At 44.8% G+C, this 25,492-nt stretch overlaps 1 protein-coding gene across 1 annotated transcript in view; it reads left to right on the forward strand.

The window, feature by feature from the left end:
* LOC144799976 (uncharacterized) overlaps positions 1 to 25,492 on the forward strand; it is a 47,769-nt gene that overhangs the window by 20,031 nt on the left and 2,246 nt on the right. Inside the window, exon 2 of the mRNA XM_078671631.1 lies at positions 4,088 to 4,486. Coding sequence (XP_078527757.1) covers positions 4,088 to 4,486 — 399 coding nt within the window. The remainder of the gene's footprint in view (positions 1 to 4,087; positions 4,487 to 25,492) is intronic.

A 25,492-nucleotide genomic window follows, 5' to 3' on the forward strand; every position in this document is an offset into this window, starting at 1 on the left:
AAATAGCTGCCATCATACTCGTGGACTTCAATACAGTCTCTCACTTTATCTTGATCAAAAGATTACACAAAACAGGCATTCAAGGACCACCTTCAAAAGAATCTGTTCCTTTCTCACAGGAAGGGCCCAAAAAGTCATCATGCCACCCTATAAATCAGAAGCCAATAACCTCATCTGTAGAGTCCCCCTGGGATCATCTCTCAGTACGACCGTATTCAACATCTACTTGACCCCACTGGCAGACCTCATCAGATCAGATCACACAACATCAACATATTTTCCTTTGCAGACAGCACCCAACTGATACTCTTTCGGTCGGACAAGTTCCCCATGAAAAAAACAACTTCGCCACCTGCATGACGACGGTAGCCGCCTGGATAAGATCCGGCTGCCTCAAGCTCAGCTCAGACAAAACTGACGTGGAGATCTTCAGAAGAAAAACCTCTGCTCTGTACACTACCTGGTGGTCGGCAGACCTCAGCTCAACACCTATCCCCACCACCCATGTCAGACACATAGGAATCACGAGCTCAACATGACAACCCAAATAAATGTGGTGACTTATTCCTGCTCCCACATCCTGAGGATGTTGCGAACATTTTTCAAGTGTCTACCAATGCACAGTAGGAAAACTGTTGCACAGGCCCTGATAACCAGCAGACTTGATTATAGCAACACACTCTATGCCAGTATCAACAAGCAGCTTCTCAACAGGCTACCAATCATCCAAAACGCTGTGGCAAGATTCATCGTAAACCTACCGCGGCTCATTCACTTCACCCACACCTCAAGGAACTTCACTGACTCCCCTTAGAAAAGCACAGGCCTCTGTGAGTCTCCTGGATACCCTTGCTAGGGATAAGCATGAAACAAATAGACATAACAAAATATAACATCCTAAAAATAATATGTTTTTAAAAGTGTTTTTTTTTTCTTCGTTGCAACCAAACATTTTTTTCCGTTTCGCATTTTTAACTTAAGTGGTTTTTCTGTAATGCCATAATTTCTTGGAGATATACCTATTTTACAAGGTGAACACATGTTGTAGTTCCACTGAATCCCAAACAATTCCAAGATACCACAACCCAAGGAAAGCTCCAGTAGATTAGTTTTTGCCAGCCAGGTATCTCATAAGTCAAAATTGTATGTGTGCTTCCCCCCCATCAGTGTGATGCGGTGCACTTACTACATTTTTTTACTAAGCGAATAAATGTTTAAAACTGAAGAATGAGGAAGCAGAGAGAGGTGTCAATGAGATGGAAAGGAAAACTGGTTTGTGGTATGGATTTGAATGATCACAACACTTATAGTCTGGAGCCTGCAGCGTCTGATTCAAGAGTGCCATCACGGAATTGGACCTGCTGTTCACAGCTTGGCTGTCTAGCTATCCCTGTACGGATGTCGACACTGGACATTCAATGTTTCTAGGTCTCTGAGATTCGTGTGTATGCTTAGTGTTGTCATTAGACGAGAAACCAATTGCAATGCAAAATCAAATCCTCACAAGAAAGAAACTTGGCAGTATCGATGAGGAAAGGCTCTCGCGCATGATGTACTGAGGTCAAGGCATTTTCCATCTTAGAATCTCTGATGGTTCTGGGTCGTTCAAACTTCATAAAATGTGGCTGTATGCCACCAAAAGATCCATTAACTCACAGTAGAGGATGTCATCTCTTTATTGCAGTGAAAGGTAACTTCAGAAGAGGGTGGCTTAGGAACTAGAAAAGGCTTCTTTGAATGAGGTCTGGTCTACTCTGGACTATTGACATGTCTGTCTATAATTCATCTGGGATGTTTCAGGTTTCTGAGCTTCAGGCCGGTTGGTTTGTGTTGCAGAACTTCATGGAATGTTAGTAAGTTTAGGTGAGATCTATAGTAATGTAGCATCTAATGACCTACTTAGATGGGAGGGCTAGAATTGTATTGTATTGTAAATGCATTTATATAGCACCTACTACCACATATGAGGTGTTGAATTGCTTTTTCGGCGAGTAGCACGCTACTCCGGAACCCATAAAGGATTATTGGTGAATTAGTATAGTGAAATATGAAATTAATTTGAGCGGTGGATATATTAATCTGTTAGTTGAATTGAGAAGGGTAGTGGAGGGATAGAAGAGGGCAAAGGGTTGCATGTGAAATGAAATGAAATGAAAAGGGGTTTTGTAGAGCGCAGCTGCTGCCCTAGGGCGTCCAAGCGCTAATAATGAGGAAAAAGTGCTCTGAGGGAGTGGGGATCAGGGGATGGGGTTAGTTTCTGAAGAGGAGTGTTTTTAGCCCTTTACGGAAAGATGAGAGGTTGCGGTTGGATCTTAGGTGGATGGGAAGGGAGTTCCATAGCTTAGCAGCATTGAGCGTGAAGGACCTTCCTCCTGCTCTGGACCTTTTGACCCGGGGGACTGCAGCGAGAAATGCGTTCGTAGGCCGGAGTAGTTTGCCTGGGCAGTAGGGGGTGAGGAGTGAATTATTGATCTCGGGGCCAGATCTGTAAAAGGCTTGGTGGGATATGCACATGGCTTTGAATTTTATTCTTTCCTTAACAGGGAGCCAGTGGAGGGCTCTGATCCTCGCTTCCACCGATTCTCTGCGCGGAATCTGGAGTAGCGTACGTGCTGCGCAGTTCTGAGTCCGCTGGAGTTTTTGCAGCACGTATTCGGGGGCCCCCAGGTAAAGGGCGTTGTTGAAGTCGAGACGGGATTGGATCAGACCCTGAATGACAACTTGCTTGGCTTCAAAGGGCAGGAGTGGCAGGATTTTTCTCAGTTTTCTCATAGTGCTTGCTACCCTGATGAGGTGTTGAAACAATTTTAGGCAAGTAGCACGCTACTTTGGAGCCAAAAAAGAATTAGTGGTGAATTAGTCTACACAAATATGAAATTAATTTGAGCGGTGGACATGTTAGTCTGTTATTTTGATTGAAAAGAATAGTGGGGGGATAGAAGAGGGAAGGGTCTAGAAAGCTATTTTTTTAAATGTCTAACCACACCTTTACCATGTAAACAAAATATGCTGATAATAAACGCTGCATTAAAATCTGGGCTTGGCCCCCAACAGTGCCATACCCCTGGGGTCAGCCTTCTTTGCATCTTGCTATCAGAACCACCCCCACATCAGTAATCTAGTAAGCATTTTGGAAACTGTGGAATCCGAGGAAATGTTTTTTAATCCTGGTCTCTAAATCAGGGGCGGCTCCTCCATTAGGGTAGAGGAGCGTCACCCCACGGCTTTCTTGCATTGCGAGAAGCAGAAACATAAAATGGTATTTTAAATATCATTTATGTTTCTGCTTCTTCACGCTGCAAGAAAGCAGAAGGCAGAGTATACCTGGTTGGGGGCGGCTGGGAGGGTATGCCTGGTTGGGAGCAGGCGGGTGGGCCGGTTGGGGAGGAGTGGCTTGCCAATGCTGTGGGCCCTGCATGTTTGGTCGGCCCTCTGGGGCTGACCAAACCAGTCATGCACACTCTGCGTTTTCTCCATGTAGGCTGCATGCAGCCTACATAGAGAAAATGGCCTCACCATAGGCGCCTGGCTGGGCGCTGTCCCCACCAATCACAATGCTGCCATTGCAGCATTGTGATTGGCTTGGGGAGGGGAGGCAGGCTGCCTGCTTCCGGTTCCCGGTACGGTAAGTTTTTATTTTTAAATCCCCCCCCCCCTCGTGCGAACCCCGAGCCCCCCCGCGAATCATGCCGGCCGCGACTGCTCCGAGTAGGACTAAGTTGAGTAATCTTAGACATAAAGTGAAAGCTTCATTTGTTACAGCCTGAGTTTTTCTATGCTTGCTTTTGAGATATATCAGTTCATGGCTGTTGTATATACCTGATGTATAACATTCCCTTCTTTGCTCTATTATATTTTTATATTACTCAGTATGTGTAACACTTTGTTTATTGTATTGATTACGGTCCCCTGATAACTGTGTTATTGTTAAGCAATCTAGTGTCTTGGGGCCACGGTTGTGCTTTATAAATCAACATAGATATCCTCTTACTTGGTTTGAAGCCTATTTCTAATGGAGATTCTGGAAAGTTCAGTTAGAATTAACATGTCTAGGTTGTAGTCAATAACTGTGTGTTCTTTCTCGCAGATGTCGGGACAGACTCTTCCCAAGACCTGCCGGGACGGTGGGCTTCTGTTGATGCACCTGGAATCAAAACAGTGTCACAGCAGCTTTCCCAGGAAAAAATGGACTCTACTGCGGATTCACACACCGATCCAAGGACAAAATCGCCTGGGTTGAAGGCAGGGAATATCTCCTCTGAGATCTATACAAACTGTGTTAACATGCCTTCCAGAACAATTTACACCAATGGACATGTGTCTGGCCCATTCCAATACTTGGAAAATCCGCCTGACGGACTGTCGGAGGACTATCGGTTTCTGAACAGAATGGGGTCACACGCCTCGGACTCTGCATCAGAACCCGGCTCCAGTGCAACTCCAAGACAGCGGGCACTATCTTCATCTCAAAGTGTGACCAGCATGGGTAAGATCCCGGCCTTTCCCTGAACCACATACGTACAATTTCCATGATTATTTCTGTTGGTGTTCTACCTAAAAACAGTAGCTAATGGAAGTTGCTAATGTTTGTTAGCTAAAGAATGTTAGCCATGCGTGCAATCCTTTATCTCTAGATGTCTTTCCTTTTCCTTTCCAATTCTCATTCAAGGTGCAGGGTTTCACATTTATAGATTTAACATTCATATTGAATCCAGGTGGAAGCTTTAGTTGTATAGGTGACTACTTAGTTGCCCCAGTCATGCATTGATGAGTGCTATCTTGTCATTACTGTGCAAGATGTAGGGGCCAATTCACAAAAGCATTTCTGAGTACAAGAAGTAGTACTACTAGAGTACTTTTTAAGTTACTGTTACATGCCTTTGTGAATGATCCTGAAACGCCCAACTCCCTACTAGAAATCGTGCAAAGAGGGCATTATCATTTCTATTTGTAATAATTGTAGATGAATGTTCAGATATTAATCCCATTTTGATGTTTTGATGTAAGAGTACGTAAAGGAGTATAACTTTATTTACTTCAAAATGCCTTTGTGAATAGGCCTTTTAGAGACTACTCAAAACTATAGGGCTCAAATGTAGCTAGGGTATGCAGTGCCACTGAGTTTTTAAATTCTGGTTAGCAGTCCGCGCACGAAAGGCACTACATGTTTTTTACAAGCTTGTAAAGCAGCAGATCTCATGCTACATATCTGTAATTCAGTTGCTGCAGTATGTTTTAGGAGATTATTTGTCCTTATAGACTAATACAAAATGTATCAAACCTAATCTGAGAAGACAGTCTTTACTGCATATTAAGACACATTTGTGGTGCTAATTTGCATCCTGCTACAAAGCACAGTATACAGGCCAGGTTATAATGATTGAATGGTTGACTTCCAAGGAACAAATATTTGTACAGCCAATAGTTCTGTAATCCGTTTTTTGCAAATGCTGTTTCCATGTGCTGCTTGCAAAAATGCTGTTTAGCACATTAAAGCCAGATCTACTGGCTTGGCCATTACTGGGGAGAAAAGGCAAAACAAAAAGAGAACTGTTCTGTTTAGAGTGTAAATGGTGAAGACTTGGATGGGACAAACAGTGTGGTGATTGCTTGGCTTTGTGTAGATGTAAAATACTACCTCATGCATTCAAATGGAAGAAGCATTTCCCAGAAGGTGGATGGATAGACCTAACACCCAATGGCAGGAAGTGATAGAAATATATACTCTTCTGGGTGGAGCAAAGAAAAGCTGATTCGAGGAATAAGTCTTTCAGACAGTTGCACTTTCAAGCCGTACTTAATAAACCCAGAGTACAGGTGGCTTTCGTTATAATTTGGACACCATCCTATTCATCCACCTAAGGCTGGTGTTACGTTAAGACCATTCAAGGCAGACACTTTGCGGCACCTATACAATAAATATATGCAATACATGGCCTAGAAAGATATTTCTAGAGAAGGGAAGAGATTTCCCAAACAGCAAAATATGCTTGCCTGGGACTCCACAAATTCTGGTAGAGGAGCCACCCTCCGTGCGGACCCAAAACTCCCACCCAAACTAGTGACTATGGACCTCATTTATGAGAAATGACGCATCGCTGTGTGAAAGCAGCGATGCGTCACTTCTCAGTGCGCACTCCTTGCGACATAACTGATGCGTCATATTTAATGTATGACGCATCATGTCACAAGGAGTTACAGATACGTCAAAAGCGCAAAAGTGACGCATTGCTGGAGTGTGTCACAACAGTGACGCAACTCCAGCAATGCGTCCTTTCACATGGGCAAGCCCCATGTAGAATGGCCTGCGTCAGTCTTACGCCTGCTGTGAGGCAGGCGCAAGATTTTGACGCAGCGGCGTCCTGGAAGTGACGCAGTGAAATCTCATAGATTTCACTGCGTCACTTCTACGAGGCATTTTGTGGGGGAACACCCCCCCCCCGCATACATTATACCTGACGCAGGTATAATGTAGTGCAGGGATTTACAAAGTGACGCATCTGCTTAGATACGTCACTTTCTAAATAGTGCGCAACAGGAGGCATGTTTTACGCCGCCGATGCGTCACAAAAAGTCAGGTACCAGTCATTATTAATATAAATTGAACAAATAAACCGCTGTTATGTTCATACTAAAATTAGCAGGACAGCGCCACAATGTGGAAGACTGTCATAGCCCCAGTGCTGACAATAAGGTGCCGGTGCCGAGCATCTGAAAGCACCAGCTCAAATTAAGCACTGACTGCAGGGTTGACTAAATTATTCTGTAAGAAAATGCATGTTGTGGTACATAATGCAGCACACTCTGGGAAAAGATTTCCCCACATAGTTCCCAGTGGAACACCCAAGTAAAGCAATAAGCAACAAAAAGTGACCAGACAATCTTTGTAAAGTGCCTTCTACTGTGCAGCAATATATGTCACTGCAATTTAAGTAACATTTGAACTGTTTGAGCTGAAGCTTTTTTTTTATCTGCATATTCTGCAGCAGATGATGGATTATGTGGCAAAAGCAGCAATGCCATAATTATGCGGAAAACGCTGCAGCTGCAGAATCACATAATTCCAATAGTCCTTCCTGTCTTGTCATATGTCTACCTGTGGACCGGACCCACGGTACACAGCACAGCAAATCATGAATTGTGCTCTGTGGCCGCTGCTTCACTGATAGCTCCATTTCTGACGCCATTCACAAGGTTTGCACTGCAATGCCAGTATAATGCTCAAAAGCACACCACTTGTCTTGGGCCAGGTGTAGGTGAACCCCTTACCTATCGGGGCCTGGCCCACTGTGGGCCTCCTTGACCCACTAGCTGAGCCACAACATTCACCGGCTTAGTTAGTTCAGAGTATACCAATACAGTGCCGGATTAATCCCTGTCGAGGCCCCAAGGCTAACGAAATTTCGGACCCCGCCCCCTCCAAATGATCTCCTAATACCCAATGCACCCTATGCTTTTACAAACTGACAGCTAGCTGCCAGAAGATGAGCATCAAAGAGACAAACTGTTATATAAATCTCATATCTCTGGAATATGTACTTTAAGTTGTTAATGGGTACATTACATTGATACAGTATTTTCTCTATAGAGTCTTTAATGTAAAGTTTTTGATTTTTTGAGTTGATTCATTAATCATTATCTATCTATCTTTTCGTAACACTATTTAAGAAAGTTTGATTGTAATTTTCTTTCAAAATAAAATCAATATTATTTTGATCAGTTGTCACGGGGCTGCTAAAAGGAGTGGGGCCCATAGGCCGGAGTCTACTTTGACTATGTGGTAATCCGGAACTTTACCAATAGGTACATAAAATGTCTCCAGCAGACAGCCATCTCCCCCAATGGAGGTCTGCTATGTCAGTAGTAACAAATATTATTCACAGGCTAAGAAGCAGCAAGATTAGCAGCCAGCACCCTGCAACACTCATTAATCATCATTTGTCTGTTGTGTTTGATAACAGAAATTAATTTTATTACTTGATGTGCAACATCTCAAAAAAAGTCTGCTTTGTGTAGGGTGCATTGTCTGCTAGGCAATCTGTATTAGCTTTCATGGGACCCTTGGAGGGGCCGGGACCCTCTGTGTTTGGACCAGCTGGTAGCTGCTATTTCCTTTAGAAGCATGTCCCGGCTAAGTGCCCTTTGCTCGATAATTTGCAGTGGGTTTCGGGGCCTGTGCCACCAAGTCCACTTGTACTCTGTTACAACGTCTACACTTGGGTGCCATGTGTTGGATGGCATGCTTTAATGTGCTTCATTTGCTAGTAACTCGTTAAAAAACATTTTTAGAAAAATGTCCCTGTTCTTCTTCTTTTTTTTTTTTTTTTTTTTTTTTTTTTTTTTTTTTTAGATCCTCTTTAAATTATAGTTTAATGTTTTAATCTGAAGATTGCAGTATTAATTTATATTACCCGAGTGACAATATGCACTATTTTACTGTCCAACAAAATTGTGAGCCTTGTTGGGAGAATGTACTGACAACGAATGTCATGACACATAATACCATATTGGAGAAATCCCTACAACGCATTCCTAAAACAAAACAAAAAAGACTGCATCATTTTTTACAGGTTCGGCTTAGTTTAAGGGATACTATTAGGGCCACGCGAATAACTCTGTTTAGCTACTAGGAAAAGAGCAACAATGGGAATCATTAGTGGGGAAAGAACAGGGTAAAGTTTGGAGAGAAACCCAAGTTCAACCACTGCAAACTGAACGTTGATATTTCCACAACATCAGAATCTACTAATGAACACCCGCGTTGGCAGCTAGCCCAGTGCGCAGATGTACTGTAAGCCTGAGCATGGTGCCCTTTAAGGCGTGGAAGCTGGTGCATAACCTTTGACTGAAGACCAATACTCCATTGTAGAACAGATTAGGCACCATGCCCAGGCAGACATGGAGGACGTGCAAAACCTGTAGGCAGTATGTTTCATGCAGCAGTTGCCAGCCCTTAGATTTAGCGGATTGCGGTCACCATCCAGAACAAGCATTGGAAATGCAATAGGTCTCGCATTAGAAAAGTTGGAGCTATTGGTTTTGTAAATGACTTTGTGTTGGTCTTGAAAATAGAAAAATAGCTGTGTCATTTACAATGCCAATACTTTTAACTTTTTCAAATGTGACACCTATAGCATTTGTAATGCACCATGTTTTGTATGTACGTGACTTAGATGTATTCATATAACAAATACAAATGGCTTAATTTTTTTAAAATAAAAGCTTGCACTGCTGCTGCCTGCGGTACTAATCTCTTCGTTCCCAGCATCAATGAGATGCAAATAAGTGAACAACTGACGCGAAAGGTCTTGGTTTCATTAGTTAAAAAAAAAAAGCGTATGCAACAGTGAAAATAAAAATATACAATAACGTTAAAATCAGTATAACACAAGCAAAAGTTCCACAGAGAATGCTTTGTTTTAAGCAAATGCAAACAACAGCCTAAAAGGATAAAAAGGTTGTATGTTTCTCAAGCAAAGTGAAGAAGTGTAGGAAGAGATCGGGGTGGGGGAGACGGAAACCAGGCAGAGGGGGAGAGTGACACACGGGGTGTCAGTCGTCAAGGCCGAGCGAGGGGAGACGGAAACAAGGAAGAGAGTGACACACAGGGGTGAGGCATTGAGGGAGGGGAGACGGAACCTAGAGGAGAGCGAGGTACACACACATAGAAGTGGAGTGGAATAGAGGGTGAGATGGAAACCAGGGCAGCGGAGGGAGATATACACAAGGGGTCAGAAGTGGAACGAGATAGAGAAGGGGAGAAGGAAACCAGGGTAGAGGGAAAGAGACACCGCTGGAAGTCAGAAGGGGGTCGAGAGAGAGGGGGAAATGGATACCAGGGCAGAGCGACACACACACAAGGATTAGAAGGGGAGCGAGCGAGAGAGAGAGAAGGAAACTAGGGCAGAGAGAGAAACTCATGGAGGTCAGAAGGGGAGAGAGAGACAGGGAAGGGGGAAACAAGGGCAGAGAGAGACACAGGGCAGTGGAGCGAGATAGTGAGTGAGAGGGGAACAAGCATGGAGGTCATAAGGGGAGAGAGAGACAGGGCAGAGAGATATACACAGGTGTTCAGAAGTGTCCTCTTACAGACAGGTCAATTCTCATGTGAATCATCTGTGGCAGTGTAAGGAGACTGAAGGAATACAATCCCTCGCTAAACCAAAATGTACGCTTCGATTCCGTGCTTTAACCTCGCAAATAGAGTCCGAAGCTAAACCAGGACTGTTAAGGATGCGAGCTCCTCCCAGGTCTTAGGACAGTATAAACTTCTAAGAAAGAAGAAACATATGACCTAAATGGGAAGAAAATCAAACCACTGCTATAAGCATATGTAGTTGCTGGTGTCTAATCCTAGAAAGTAAGCCAATCTAAAAGGAAAGCTGCCCGTCAACGGTCACGTGACGCACTCATGGGAAGCGCCGGATGGCACAACAGCTTGTTCACGGTCCACGACCCTTCAGTGCACTTCACTGCACTCAGTGCAGTCTACTCGAGGTTGTGAACTATGCCACCAGAAGGCGTTGTTTAAATAAATACATAACGTGCACTGTCCATTTAGGAGCAGGTCACAGAGGTAAAACAACAACAAGCCCGGGGTTGTGTTTAAAGTAAAAAAAACACAAAAAAAACGAGACAACCTGCGGCCGTGAAAGTCTGTGAAACTGCAGGGAGAGAGGGGAGGTGCTGGCGGCTGGGGAGGGGGGAGGAGAAATGTGAGCCTGGTGGCCGTGAAACTGCAGGGAGAGAGAGGGGAGGTGCTGGCGGCTGGGGAGGGGGAGAGAGAGAGCCAACAAAAAGAGAGAAGAAGGTGAACAAAAGACAGAGCAAGGCAGAAGGGACAAAATACGCAGCAATATGGAGAGGGACCGGAATGTGATAAAGAGATCCGGAGAGACGGCGAGAAACCTGCAAAGCGTATAGCGGGAAGGAGAGGGGCTGCAGAGACATCGAATATTTATTTATAGGCAGCACTTTTACCCAGAGGTCTCGAGGGATGTGAACCTGGAGAATAATTACAGCTGCATCCACACAGTAAGAGACACAGCAGGAGCAGAGGCTAACCAAGGTGCGGAAAATACCGCAATCATTAACTGCGAAAGGAAGCCACGGAAGGGATAGAGAGGGCAGGGAGGGTCGGGTGAGGGAGGGTTGACGGATGGAGAGAGACGGGGACGGAGGGGGTAAACAGAAGAAGAAAGCGAGCTAGAGGTGGGGCGAGAGGTTGACAGATAAAAAGCAGGTGGCACGAGTAGACAGGAATTTGGTTTGAGGGCTAAATGTACGGAAAACGAATGAAGAGGTAGGGAGAAAGATTGGCAGATGACAACATATGAACAAATGGGAAGAGAGCGGGAGAGACATGGATAGATGTAACGAGGTACACATTGAGAGAGATGCGTGAGACAAGGAAAGCGAGAGAAAGACTAGGGAAAGGGGTAGAAAGAAAACAAGCTCGGCATTGCGTGGCGGGAGGGGGCGGGGGGAACGTCGGAGGGGGGGAGGAGAAGTCTGGGCAGGCAGGATGACTCAGGGGAGGGGGCGGAGCGGGGCAGAGCGGCATGTGGGTGTGAAGAAGCCGGGCCTTTGAAGTGAAGCTAAGCTTCACTTCAAAAGGTGTCGGAGGAATGCGGGCGGCTGTGCACGCGCTTTTAAGCTCAATGCACATGCGCATTGAGCTTAAAAGTCACGGGCACTGCAAGGAATCGCCACGATTCCTTGCAAGTTAGATAAAGTCTGGATGAGCCCCTATAGTCTCGCTTGCTCGATGCGCATGCGCATCGACAGGCGAGACCTAAAAACAACGTGGTCCATTGTGCATCGGCTTTCGCACTTTGAATTGCAGAACAAGCCCTTACCAGTTACTCGCCAGTACTCTGTGCTCTGTTTGGATGAAGCACTTACAGCGTACAAGGAAGTAGCATGTTTTTTCAATTTTGGATTCTGGGGCATGTCTGTTGTCAGATCTGAGATCCCCATGAGAAAATAGGATCAGGGAATATGGCATTTAGCTGCCCACTGGACTACAAGTGTGGGTTATGAGTTGAGTGGGGAAAGTACATAAACTCAAGTAATAATACCAATCCTTGTCAAAGAGAACCACTAAAATCGCTAAATAAAACTGCACTCAACACCCTGGTAGCTATGGCACAAAACAGACAAGCTTAACAGGCAATGCATGAAGTATTTATGTGGTACTAAAACAATAAAGTCAAAATGCACAACAATAACAATTCCAAAACAAATTGGCAATAAAGAACAACATTTAATTAACAAAACAACGATAATCCAATAAGGGGAATTGGAGATATGATTTGTAAAAACATTTTTTTGTAGAAATAGTGCCAAAAAGCACAAAGTTGCAATGATAGAAAATGGTTGCGGTAAAACAAGACCGTGGCACAATTTAATACAGACTGCTAAGGAGCATGTAGCTAGTTTCCATTGGAATAGTGTTTTTTCATTTGCCAATAACTTTGGCGTCGTTTGACGAATCCTCGTGAAATTTTAAAAACTAGCTTAACACTCAATGTAGCGGCTGACTTAAAAGTTTCAGGGTGATCTGTCAAGTGGGGGCCCAAGAAAAAAAGGGGTCAAAAAATGCTTTTTCCCTATGTTCATTTCCATTGGAACTTTAGACAGGGCTACAGCCGAACTGCTGAAAGGAATTACACCAAATTTGGCAGAAGGGTAGCTGTAGGTCCAGAAAGCATCCTAAAAAAGCAACTTGTACTTTAAAATTAAAGTGTACAAACTAGAGATACATCCTATTTGTGATTTGGTGTAAATCCTTGCAGTATTTTTTTAAATATTAAAGAACATCAAAATTTGTATATAGAGGGATGCGGAGGATCAACTAGCCCCCTGCTCTTGTGTGAGACCTGATTAGCTGCCAACACTTCAAATCAGGAATGTTGGCAGCCATCTTGGGACTCAGCTTGAGCCAAGTCCCAGAAAAATATAAAGAATTAAAAAAAAGATCAGGGGGCAGGGTAGAAATACCCTGACCCCTTATGACTGATGGGGTGAGGCAGTTCCACAGCAACCCCTCCGGGCCAAAAAATACTTTTTTGGGCTAGATCTCCTGGATCCTGCCTAAAATAAAAAAAATGAAGTGTGGGCTCCAGCACTCTGCTAATTATCGGACTGGGTGGGCAAGGTCCCAGGGGCATTTTCGAAATAAAGGAGGGGATGTGCACAGGCTCCCCCTCCTGGGGCTTATTATGCCACGGGGATCACCACCTCGCCAAGGCTTGATTAATTCTAAATGGGGGGGGGCTCTTGGACCCCCCCCAGGCCTCGTGGACCAACACCTCCCTGGGCCCAAAAAACAGTTTTAGTGAGAGGACCTCAGGGGCCCCCCTCGGTTACCATCACCTCCCTGGGGACAAGTTCCTTTCTTTTAAACGAGGGTGGTTGTTCTCGGCCCCGGGGATCCCCACCTCCCTGGGGCAGGCCCTACAGACAACAAAGGAGGGGGGCTGTGTGGCCCCCTCCTGGAGCCATAGATGGCCCTGGGGACCCCCACCGCCCCAGGGCCAGCTCCTGCTATATCCTGGGATGCCTACCCCAGGGAAATTGCTCCCGCCAAGCCATGGCAAACGGTGCTCCGCTTATAGCAAGCGAGAGCATAAAAATTGCCCTCACTTGCTGGAAGCGGAGCAAAATTGCTTTTACATAGGGATCTGCTAAACATGCAGCTCCCTCTATGTATAAATGCAATGCCGGCTCCAGCAGGAGGCGAGGAGCTGGTAGGGACTGCGGGGCCTTCAGGCTCCCTTTGTGGACCCAAACACATGTGAATGGGTGCCCTGGGTGGTACTAGGGCATCCACAATAGAGCCCAGGCCCTGGAGAATGGGCTGTGCCGGGGCTGAAATCAGCCCAGAGGGTATGTCCGCCCCCCCCCCCCTCCCATAATTAGTTTTTTTTTTAAAAGGCCGGGACCCAGAGGATGAGGTCCCCGGGTCCAAAAACGGCCCCGGGAAGGGGGCCTTATAAATGACAAATAAATAAACGACTGTCAAGTCGCTGGAGGCCCACCTCCGTAACCACCCCTCTGTAAATGTGCCTCCTGGCGCACAACTTGTTGGGGGATGAAATCCTCTTGGGGGAAAATAAGCCCTCCCGTTACCTCCAGGAAGTTCCAAACAGCGGGTTTGCTGAGAGGGCTTCAGATACCACGCCCCTTTTCCCCACCACTCTGCAATGCACCTCTGGGCACACTGCTGTTTGGGGTTGAAGTCCCTTTGGACGCTGAGGGTCCTTGGGGGACAATAAGCCCTCCAGTTACCTCCGGCAAGTCTGACACAGCAGGATTCATGAGCGCTGGTCAGAGGCCTGACCCCTTTCTCCACCACTCTGCAAACACGACTACTAGTTAAAAAAACATAGAAAATCGCTTTAAAAAACAAAAGGTTACAGGGATGGTATAGTTGGGAAATAGAATTTTAAAAACCTTAGAAATTCACTGAAAAAAACAAAGGTTACAGGGACGTTATAGTTAGGCTCAGATTTCACTCATACAAAACCAGTGAAATTCCACAGTTATAGTTATCCGGGCTAACTATAACTTACGCCACCGCAAGGCACTGCTTATGACCTCACAAATTATGTCACTGATCACATTGTCAGTGACATCACTGATGATATCTCCATTGACATCACAGATTACATCATCCACAGATCCACTCATACAACCACTCACACGCCATACAACCTCTCATATGCTCACTCGCAGATGCAACCACTTGCATACCCATTTACAGACCCATACCAGTACTTACACACCCACTTACTCCTCCATAGAGCCACTCACACACCCACTCACTCATATAGCCTCTCACACAATCATTCACTGATCCATACAGATACTCATACAACCAGTCACACACCCATACAGCCACACACTCAGCCATACTGCTATTCACACATCCACTTATTCACCTAGTCACTCACTCACACACACAATCACTCACCCATAAAGCCCCTCAACACAGCCACTCACTCGCCTATACAAGCACTCACACACTCGCACACAATTACTTACACACCCATTCACAAATCGATAGAGCACTCTTCACATCTGCTCACTCACCCATATAGCTATTCAGACATTCACTCTCCAATACAGCCACCCACACACCAACTCACTTAACCAAACAGCCACTCAGTCACCTATACAGCCACTTTCACACCCAGTCACTCACTCACTGACCATGTCATGAGTCATGTAATATGTGAGGTCATAAGCAGAGCTTTGTGGGAGCATAAGGTATAGGTAGCTCAGGTGACTATATCTGCTGAATTTTACTAGTTTTGTCTGAGTGAAATCTGAGCCTAATTATAACGTCACTGTAACCTTTTTTTCTTTTTCTTTCAGTGAATATATATTTGCAAAAAGAAGCAGAGAACTCTGGTTACTTCTCAAGTTTAGGTGGAAAGCAGCTCTTATATAGAGTACCTTCAACACCAGCGACACACTAAATTTGCTCATCTCAAATGTCTGCTTTTCTATCGTAGTCCTTAGCACAGGATTAGCATGGTGCCATCCACGCCAAGATAGAAGACGACAAAGTCTTTTGCCATTTCTACAGCAAAGTTTTTAAGCGTAGGAATAGCACAGTGCCATAAATGCCGAACTGTAAAACCACCCAGAGTTCTCTGCTTCTTTTTTGCATAATTTATGTGTCACTCTATGCCTGAAAGGATACTGTTTTGTCGTTTACGGAGTGCTCCCTTGTGTCTGGACAAAGCTATACCTCTCTGAAGAGCTCTAATGAGAGTGAAACATTGGCAGGGTTTGCTTTTATTCATTTTAGGTTGGCTTGGTTGGTATTATACCAATTCAAAGCTGTAATACTGTGCCTGGAGTGGTAAAAGACATTTGTCATTTTACAGCTCGGCATGGATGGCACTGTGCTAGTCCCCCCCCCCCCCCCCTCCCCAAGCCTCCACAAGTCCCGGGGAGCCCACACGAGTGCACGACTGAAGGCCCTGTGCAGAGTGGGATTGGTTACCTTTAAGGGGGTTGGCCACAACAGACCCTGCAGCCAACCCCTGCCTGGGGTTGTATTTACACATGGTAATTAAATATTCATTTACGTTTAAAAAAAACTCAAACCTCTCAAAAAAACTAAGGTTAAAGTAACGTTATAGTTAGGTGTGAAAGATGTTTTTGAAAAAAAAACCTTAGAAGTTCACTGAAAAAATAAAAGGTTAATGTAATGTTATAGTTAGGTGAATTTGTCAGTAACAACATTAACGTTTTGGACTAAGAAAAACGCAGAAATTCACCAGTTATTGTTAGTAGAGCCAACTGTAACTTGTGCCCCTGCCATGCACTGCTTACGATATCACAGATGACACCACTCATGACATGTTCTGTGGCATAATTTGTAGTACCATTGATGACTTCTCAAATGACATCACTTATGACAACATCCAAAGTTCTTTTGTGACAGTTACTGAACCTACAATGAGAAATGAAGTTGATATGAGTAGAAGAGAGGATACTGTTAACACTGTTTACTCTGCACCACACTATTTGAAGACACTGAAACTCTCATGAGAATTACGCCAGAGAGCATTAAAAAATATCTACTAATCACAGTGTACACTCAAAGCAAAACTTGTCCAAAGAGTGACTATTCACTTGAAATAACCAACGTTTGAAGGTGCTAAATAACATACTACCTGCAGCCTTCATACTGGGGCTAATACTTTACAGATAACCCATCTTCTGAAGCAAAACAAGCACATTTACATGGCTTAGTACCAGGTGCACACAGTCTTCTATCTTAAGTAGAAATTGTCATGCTGTCTAATAACTCAAGGCTTCTTACAATACTTAGTATGTAGTATGAAGAATATTTGCCCTGCTGGAAAAGTTTTCTGCAGTAACAAAAATCATGTGTGGAACATTCTGAGCACAGGGTTACTCTTCAGTGCAAACATTTATAACGTGTTCACTACCTATACACAACCTTGATGTACTAGGAGCACATGCATTTTGTGAACACTTAGACATTAGCTGGACACAGGCTGTTCAAAATTAGGTAGAAAAGTAAAATGGTACTTACCTGCCACAGTGTAAACTATACAACAAACTAATACACTCATTGGATGATGCCATGAGTGATGTCATCATTGATTTAATTTGAGATGTCAGCAGTGATGTAATAGACCATGTCATGGGTGATGTGATATGTGCATGGAGGGATGCAAGTTATAGTTAGCTGTTCTAGTTATAACTTGTGAATTTCTGTGTTTGTTTTTAGATTAAAATGTTAATGTTGTCACTGACAAATTAATCTAATTATAACATTACTTTTTTAAGTGAATATATATTTACACACACACAGTGGCAGCTGAAGACACTTCAAAGTGGTGAGGCGTAAAGTTTGGGATTAGTGTTACGTCGTAAGTGAATGACCCGGACCAACATAAAAGGAGCCCGGGGGTTCTCCCCCCTAGAAATGTTTGAAAAAAGAGTGGGGAAAATGGTGCATTTTAAAGCAAATTTGAGAAAGGAAGAAAGTTTATAAAGCAATTGTGAACGTGTAGTCTTGAACTATTTACACACATTAAAAAGGTACCCATTTCGAATGCTATCTGTGCATGACAGTGCGCTTCCTCAACACACTTTAGTAGTATGTTTGTGGTAGTGTACCCTAATATGTATCATACCGGCTACATAGCACACACTTACCAGTTTCCTGTTGAATGAGTATAGCTCACTTGCCAAAATTATTTATTTTTGTGCTACCTTTGCATTTTTCACAGTCCCTTTTATTTCAGTCATGCAACATTGATGACCGCGCCCCCACTCTACAAATTGTTCCAGCACCACTGCAGCCTCCAGGTCAGTCCAGTTTGCTCGACCTGACGCGCTTACATTCTGTGCCTCATGGTGCTCTCAGTAAGTGCTGCACTTTTTATCAGCACTCTCAGTCCCAGAATGAACACTGCACATTTGCTAACTCTGTGGTCACAAGAGCAGCGTCTTTGCCGCCCAAGCACCCAGTGTGGCTTAGATCCTACATAAAACAGTGGTTTGTCGAATGCTGACAAATGCGAACAATACAAACCATTTCTGAGGACATAAACACAGGCTTGGGTAACAGGAAGATTGGCCTTACATTATCCAAACATTTGCAATAGAATGCCTGTGTACACCCCCAGGATAAGTGGAAACCCAAAGACCGACACTCACTAGATTAATTATTGTAGCAATAAGTGTTAGCACATGGGTCCTTCCGGCACCACATGACAAAATGTAACCCACACTATTCCAGTTGCTGGTGGTGTTGTGTGAGATGATCATGCCCATGTGCTAAGAGGCCCTGTGTCAGGTGTGACATCTTCAGCCAGTCTTGGATTTCCTACCTGCAGCATGTTGTCTCTTGGACTAGAAGGCTCATTTTAACACTGCAAACATTGACTAAAAACTCTCAGGATGCAAAGTGCCTCTGACTTAAAAGCCAAGAGTGCCTGGAGGTGTTCCTAATAACAAGTGGCTTATACAAGTTGGATGAAAACTTGAATGTTCCACAGTTGACTCCCTCTCCCTAAACCGCCGCGTAGCTGGGTCAATAGAGTGAGCTTCAGGTTTCCCAACAATCCAGCAGGCACATAATGTTAAAATATATTATACGACAAGCAGGGCGCATGAGTGGGACCTAAGGGGCAGTGGAAAGGGAGAGTAATGCAGATCTGTAGAGGTAAACTAACACATCTTTTAAGACTTTCAAACTAGAGGGAGAGATTGTGAATGCGTGTTTGTCTGAGTGTATGTCAGAACCACTGGTGAAATCTGACAGATACCCGACTGAAAGCACTTGCACCCAACTATTTACCAGAAAATACATTTATTTGGGGTGGGGGTGTAATACCCCAAACACTCCGCCCCCCCACCCCGAAGTTATGCCCCTAAACAAATCTTTAGTAACTAAATAAATCTCCCAATGACAAAGAAATGGCGGGGATTCATCTGCAGAATGAGCAGGGGTTTAAGACGACTTCATCTTATCAGGGAGGGACACTACTACTCAACAATGCTTTGGTCGTGTTTTCTTTACAGAAGATAGCATATTAACAATGTGGGCCGCTCTTCACTAATCAATATGGGGAGCAGGTATATAAATGGATCCGTACAAGGCCTTGTATTTAACGGATGCTGTAAATATGTATAGCTATGTTTTTTTAATGGAATCCCAGCTCTGTCCCTTGGGCACCTTTGTGCTCCTGTACCTCAGTTCCCTTATCTGCACATCCTGGAAGCTCGTGCGTCAGTGGTGACCCCAAGCTATTTGTATGACTATTCCTTCGTGATCATATTATCGTTAAAGTTCCTGCCGCCCTGTTTTTGATTTTCCTGCCCAGTGTGACGGTTTTGGTCTTCGGTTGACCTCCAGGCAGTTGGCGATGGAATAGGAGCGCAGCACATATTGCAGGTGATGGAACCCAACTCTTGTGTAACTAAACAACGCTAACTCATCGGCATAAAGCAAATTGCTGATGTGTTTGCTCCTATCTTGGGGGAATGACTGTTGGTAATGTCAAGAGCACTGGACAAGTCAGACAAGAACAAGTTGAAAAGCGGGGGGGGGGCAACATACCACTGTTTTACCCCCCCGCTAGGTTGCAATTTTCCCAGATATGCAGGAAACATCACCCAATTTGATGTGAACCCTGTGTTAGTGTGCAATTGAAAGATGGCCTCCAGGAGGTTTGGTGGAATGCCCAAATTCTTTTACTTCATCCAAGGGGCCCTGCTTGGAACACAGTCAAATACTGCCCTGAAATCGACAAAGCAGAAGTGCAACAAGGTTTGCGATGTTATTGCCTTTTCCAATAGCAAGGATATAGATAACAGATTTGTCATAGTGCCAATTTTTTTGATAAACCTGGCTTGATTCTTTGGGATAAGCCCCCTTGACTTCACCCATTGTTGCAGGCCTTCAAAAAATAGATTGGCAAAGAAGTTTGCGTTGTTGTCCAGGAGCACTATCAGTCTGTAAATGCTGGGGTTGGATTTGGAATTACCTTTAAAGATAGGTTGAATAATGCCCCCCACCAGGAATCCAATTTTACTGAGCTCCTTAGGCAGTGTTTCAAAAGCAGAGTGAGTTTGCACACCCAAAAATAAATATCCTGCTTAAAGAGAGCCTAAGGGGGCCATTTGGCCCAGGGGCTCATCTGATCTGGCCTTGGCCAGAACCGGTTATAGCTGACTTTTCAGAGGTGGTGAGTCTGTAATGGAAGTGTCGGAGCTTTCGGGAGCCCGAAAAGTGGCGGAGATGGTAACCTCGTCTGTGCTTGTGGGCCAAGGCTCACTCCCTTGCTGGGTGAAATAGCATTCTGGCTGTCGGAACAACTGGACATGAAGTGCCTAGAGAGGAGATGGCCATTCTAGTTCAGAGATGTTTGCACTGCCAGCTCTTCCAGAACCATTCACTAGTCGGTTTACCAGAGCCCAAAACTTCCTCAAGTTGTTTTTTAGGTCTCGGCTAGCGTTACTGCGCACATGTGCCGCTAGCTCGGTGAGATTTAATGTTTTTGAGGAGTTTCAGTAAAGGACTTTAAGCCCCGCCCCTCTTTTCCAACGGTGGCCAGTCATTGGAAAAGAGCTTTGTATGTAGCCTCCCTTTGGATTTTTTGGACGACCCGCTTGGACAGGCTCTCCTGCTTTCCTTCTGGCGTAAAATGCTTCTTATCTTTTTTTTTTTTTTGCAGAGTTTTATATAGCGCGAACTAGAACCGAACCGAATCAGTTATCAGAGCGCTTTACATAGCACCAGTTACGTTACATGAGGACACACTTTCATTTTAGGCACGGGGAGATTAAGTGATTTGCCCAGAATCACAGGGGGTTTTTGGCGTCGTTACCGAGACTCGAACCAAGTTCCCCAGGTCCGAGGTCGAGCGCCTTAGCCGTTAGGCCAACCCCTCTCCCCTATGGGGTGTTTAAACACATGGCCCCATAAAGACAAGAAATCCTTGCTCTTTCCCTTTCGGGACCACCTCGTCGTCATCCCTTTTAAATCTGTCCCCTGTTCTGCCCACCTGTCTTACAGCCGTCCTTACCGACTCCGTCACCTTTCTTTCCCCTGTTTGAGCTTTTCTCTCTCACCCAGCCACCCTTACCTCCCTAGGTTGTCACGCTCTTTCCCTGCCTTTTTCCACCCTTTCCTTCCTCTTGCTCCCTCTCCTCAGCTTCACTCCCACCCTCGCCACCTCCTCCTGTCTCCCCTCGCCCCCTCCCCCTGGTCCCCACACTCTCTCCCTCTCGGCTGCAGTTAGTTGTGGCAGACCTCGAGCGCAGAGAGATAGGGGGTGACGAGGTCCGTGGCACGGTGGCGCCCCCACCCTCTTCCCAGCCATGGCACATGCAGCCCTTGGGACAAGATGTGCAGATGCTCACGGGTGATAGGGCTGTGCGTGTGGTAGTAGCCTGGGCAGGGGGGACCTCGTGGCTGTTTTCAGCTTTTCATTTCAGGCTCTGCAGGTAACGAAATGTCTGCCTCCAAAGGATGGCGAAAATTGGATGATTAAAGGATGAACTTTTTTTTCTGGAAGGGGACTTTGAAAGAAGGGGACTTTGAAAGAAGGATGCAAGTAACTTAATTGCAGGTCGTGTTTGGTTAATAAAAAAGCATGGTCACCGGACCTTTTTTCGTAAACTGTCCCTCAGGAGAGGGTCGATTGGGACCGTGCTCGGTGTATGAACATTCTCCGTGTTAAATGCACTTTTTGATCTCCCTTCCTCGAGCAGAAACAGTTACCCCAATACCCTAGTGTGTCCTGCCCTTTACCTGGTACATACAGTATGCAGCAAAGGCTTTTACTACACAACTCGTGCACTTATTTCATCAACCTCTGAAGGATGAAAGACTGTACTGGCCTTGTTAAGAATCAGGCCTGTGACTCGTGGGCTCCACATGAATATCTTAGCACTTATGGCGTTTTGCTCTTACTGTTTATGTGAAAAATAGAGTTAGTGTGATGTTCTTGCTGTAGTTTGTGTTTGTTGACGCTTCTGTCTAACACAGGTAACATGTCAAGGGCTGGTACATAGTATTGTAAACTTTTAATACTTTATAGTAGTGAAGAGGCTGCAAAGAGCTTAATTCACGGAATATTGTTAAATAAATAAAATTTCCCTTTTAACAGCAGGAAAAGCATTATTAAAAAAATGATTTATAGTTCTCTTTACCTACCCCTTCTCTCTCTTTAGCTATGCTATCTGACTCACCCCCCCCAAGAGAGCATGTTGCATTCTATACTGTTATACCTAGGCTAACCCCCTATTGGGCCAGCTGTCTACTAGGCTTAAGGTCCAGATCCTGATCACCTGTCTACATGCTGGTGCTGAAGAGCCATCTCTTCTGGGAACATGACCTACCTATGAATTCAGAACTTGCTTATTAGTTGCCTCTTTGTATAGGATCGCACCCGCACCACTGTGCAGGACTTTTGACACAAGATAAGAAACAAGCATTGAAAATGCAATAGGTCTCGCCTCTGATTAACCCTTTCTATGCTGATGACGGAACCGCTCCGTCATCAGCTGCGGTGGCGCTGAGCTGATGACTGAGCGGTTCCGTCATGGCCCGGCCGCCGCGCCTGCGCGGCGCGGATTCTGCGCCTGTGCTGGGCGTTCTATTGAGCAGGCGGGGCCATGACGGAACCGCTCCGTCATGAGCACAGCCCAACCGCGGCTGATGACGGAGCGGTTCCGTCACCAGCATGCGGCCGCCCCGCCCCGCCCCCTTAGCGCTGCGGCGGAATAGCCGCCGCAACGATGTGGTTAAGTTAAGCTATTTGTGTTGCTATACAATGCCATTAGCAAAGCAAATGGCTTTAACTTAATCAAAGGTGAGACCTATTGCATTTCCAATGCTTGTTTTGCTTTCATATCAAAGTGTCGCCCAAAACTGATCTGCTCGTCTGGGCTCCTCTGCCCTGACAGCTTGCTTATAACGTTTTAGTGCCAGCTTAAATTCCATTGCCAGGAATTTTATGAGATTCTCTCAGAGCGAGGTTCAGAGATTTCTTTGAGCTTAGGATCATGGCAATAGGAGGGAAAGCTTGGTGTGACAAAGTGATGGAGCAGCGTCTGCAGTACTTGGTGGGAATTTTACGAGGAGCACATTAATAAGATTGGCACACTCAATAATCGGTGAAATGTTTCCAGTGGTGGCCGGCCCCTCTAGTAGGTTTAATGCAATTGGCCATGATTTTACCCTGAGAATCCTCCCTCCATTTAGGTCGCTTAAGGTTGTCAGTGAAAGCTCCCTGGAAGCTCGTAGAAAACCGCATATTTAAATGAATGAAGAATGCATTAATTCAAATTTCCATATGTGACTCGATTCAAAGGCCCCTTACCATATGTGGGTATTTTTATTTTTACATCTCAGAGGAAATGTCAGTAATATTTTGAAGCCTTGATTTTTCTTTCGTTTGATTTACATAAACCATGGAAAGTACAGTAACTGTAGCCTCCTTTTAGTCACGCAAACCCCATATCTTTTCAAATCAACCACGTTAACGCTAAAATCTCAGGGCGAACGCTTATGGCCCTCGATTAACAGGCATGGCTGGCAGAATACAAAGCATTCAACTGTATGTAGTGTACATAAAAATGGTATTACGCCATGGTTTCTCACAGAATTATCGCAGACAAGGAAAAACCAGTGATGGTGAAGAGGAATCTGCACTCGGTACGCCTAAGAACGATGCAGTGACACTTCCAGTTTCGGTTTCTGCCACTATGGAGTGGCAGGGCAACAGGAGCATCGGATGGGGAGTGGGGGGGGTTTGACTTACATTTTTATTTTTTTTAAGTACCTGTTCCTGCGGCCGCCTCGTGCTTCGGTGTTCATCCGTTCTGCTGCTGCTCCCGACAGTCCCTGGGACAACAGACTCCCCATCCAATCAGACGCTGCTCTCAGACTAGGGGGGCAGGGTGATGATTGGCTTGAGTGGGCTTTTTCTATGCTCCACTCAGGCACAGGGAGTCTGTGCCTTTCTCTAATCCACTTTTAAAATACAGGCGGGTCAGAGAAACCTACGTGCGCATGTGTGTTTGGCCTGCCAAACAGAAATGCACACTTAGTAGTGCACAACACTCCTCCTCCCCTTCAAATGCCCAGGCCCGTCCCTCCCTACAAGTGCTGGCTCAGAGCCAGCAGCTTAAAAATAAAATAGTAAAATATAGTTTTATTTTTCAGCTGCTGTCTCAGAGTCAGTGGGGCAATGTTCCTCCGCCATTGCGGAGGAGCCGCCACTGGACACTTCGTCTTAGGCAGAGGTCCTTTTATCAGAATCCATTTCATACTTGACGGTAAACATGTGAGGATTTTAGTTACAACTTTATAGTTAGTTTTACTTTTGGAATGGTCATCCTGCCCATCAGATCCAAGTAAAAGACCTTGGTTATATTATAAATATAGCTAGTTCTTGGGCAAGCCTCTGCAGTGGCTGTGCCTCCTAGACAAAATCATTCTGATTGTATTATGGACAGCAGCCATCTCTTTTCCTATTAATGAAATCACCTAATTTTCCCCTCATTCCAAGGTACAAACTACGGGGTGATCTAGTGAAACGAAAGTCTGGGACAAATCTACAGAGTAAACCGAAACCACACTTCTTCTGCCGTGGCATTGGTTTTCTGTTTGAAGGTTTTGGAAAAACACCAACATCTGTTTTCGTTTTACAAACTATACCCCTTATGAGGAATGATGTCCAGGGGAAAAGTCTGAAATTCAAATGAACTTGACCCAACACATCAGAAACTCTATCCTGTTGTGAAGCATCACATTTTTCTTGTAGGCCAGTGTTCCGCAGTCGGGTGCAGTCCTTATAAGCTGTTGCAACGTAAAACAGCCAAAACAAATGAAATACTTACACAAAAGATTGGAATATAGAGTTTCACACTTCTTTGCCCCTTTCACAGTGTTCACTGTCTATGAATTATTGACACAGCAACATGCTATAGAGAACTATTTGTGATAATCGGGCAGGTGGATCCTCAGTTCAATGTGATAGACTGCTATTTCAACTTGAAAAGTGACCAATGAGGCAAGGTTCCTCAGTAGCATAATTGAAGTGTGGAGGAGATGTGTGTATACATAAAACACATCAGCATTAATTAATAAAGAGATCTGCGGGTCACAGATTTAATTCACTGTAAGGTGACGCGGTCTTTAGTCCTTCAAAGGTTGATTCAAATGTGTGCAACTGAGTTGGGTTATCATATAAATTGGTATTGCACTTTGAGTAGCCAATAGGATTAAGATTAGAGATTACTTTTGTATTAATTGTGGACAAGAAATATTACCTCTGACGTATTTAGGAGGCACAAAGAGCGGATGAACCTAAGGGGTCAAAGCACAGCTACAGTAGGAGATCAGTGGACTCCAGTTGTTGGAACACGTAGGGAAACTTCAAGACTTGATGGGTGTAGTTTTTTTTTTCTGTCATGGCTATCT

This window comes from Lissotriton helveticus, chromosome 12, assembly GCF_964261635.1.
Source record: "Lissotriton helveticus chromosome 12, aLisHel1.1, whole genome shotgun sequence".
NCBI classification, from domain to species: domain Eukaryota; kingdom Metazoa; phylum Chordata; class Amphibia; order Caudata; family Salamandridae; genus Lissotriton; species Lissotriton helveticus.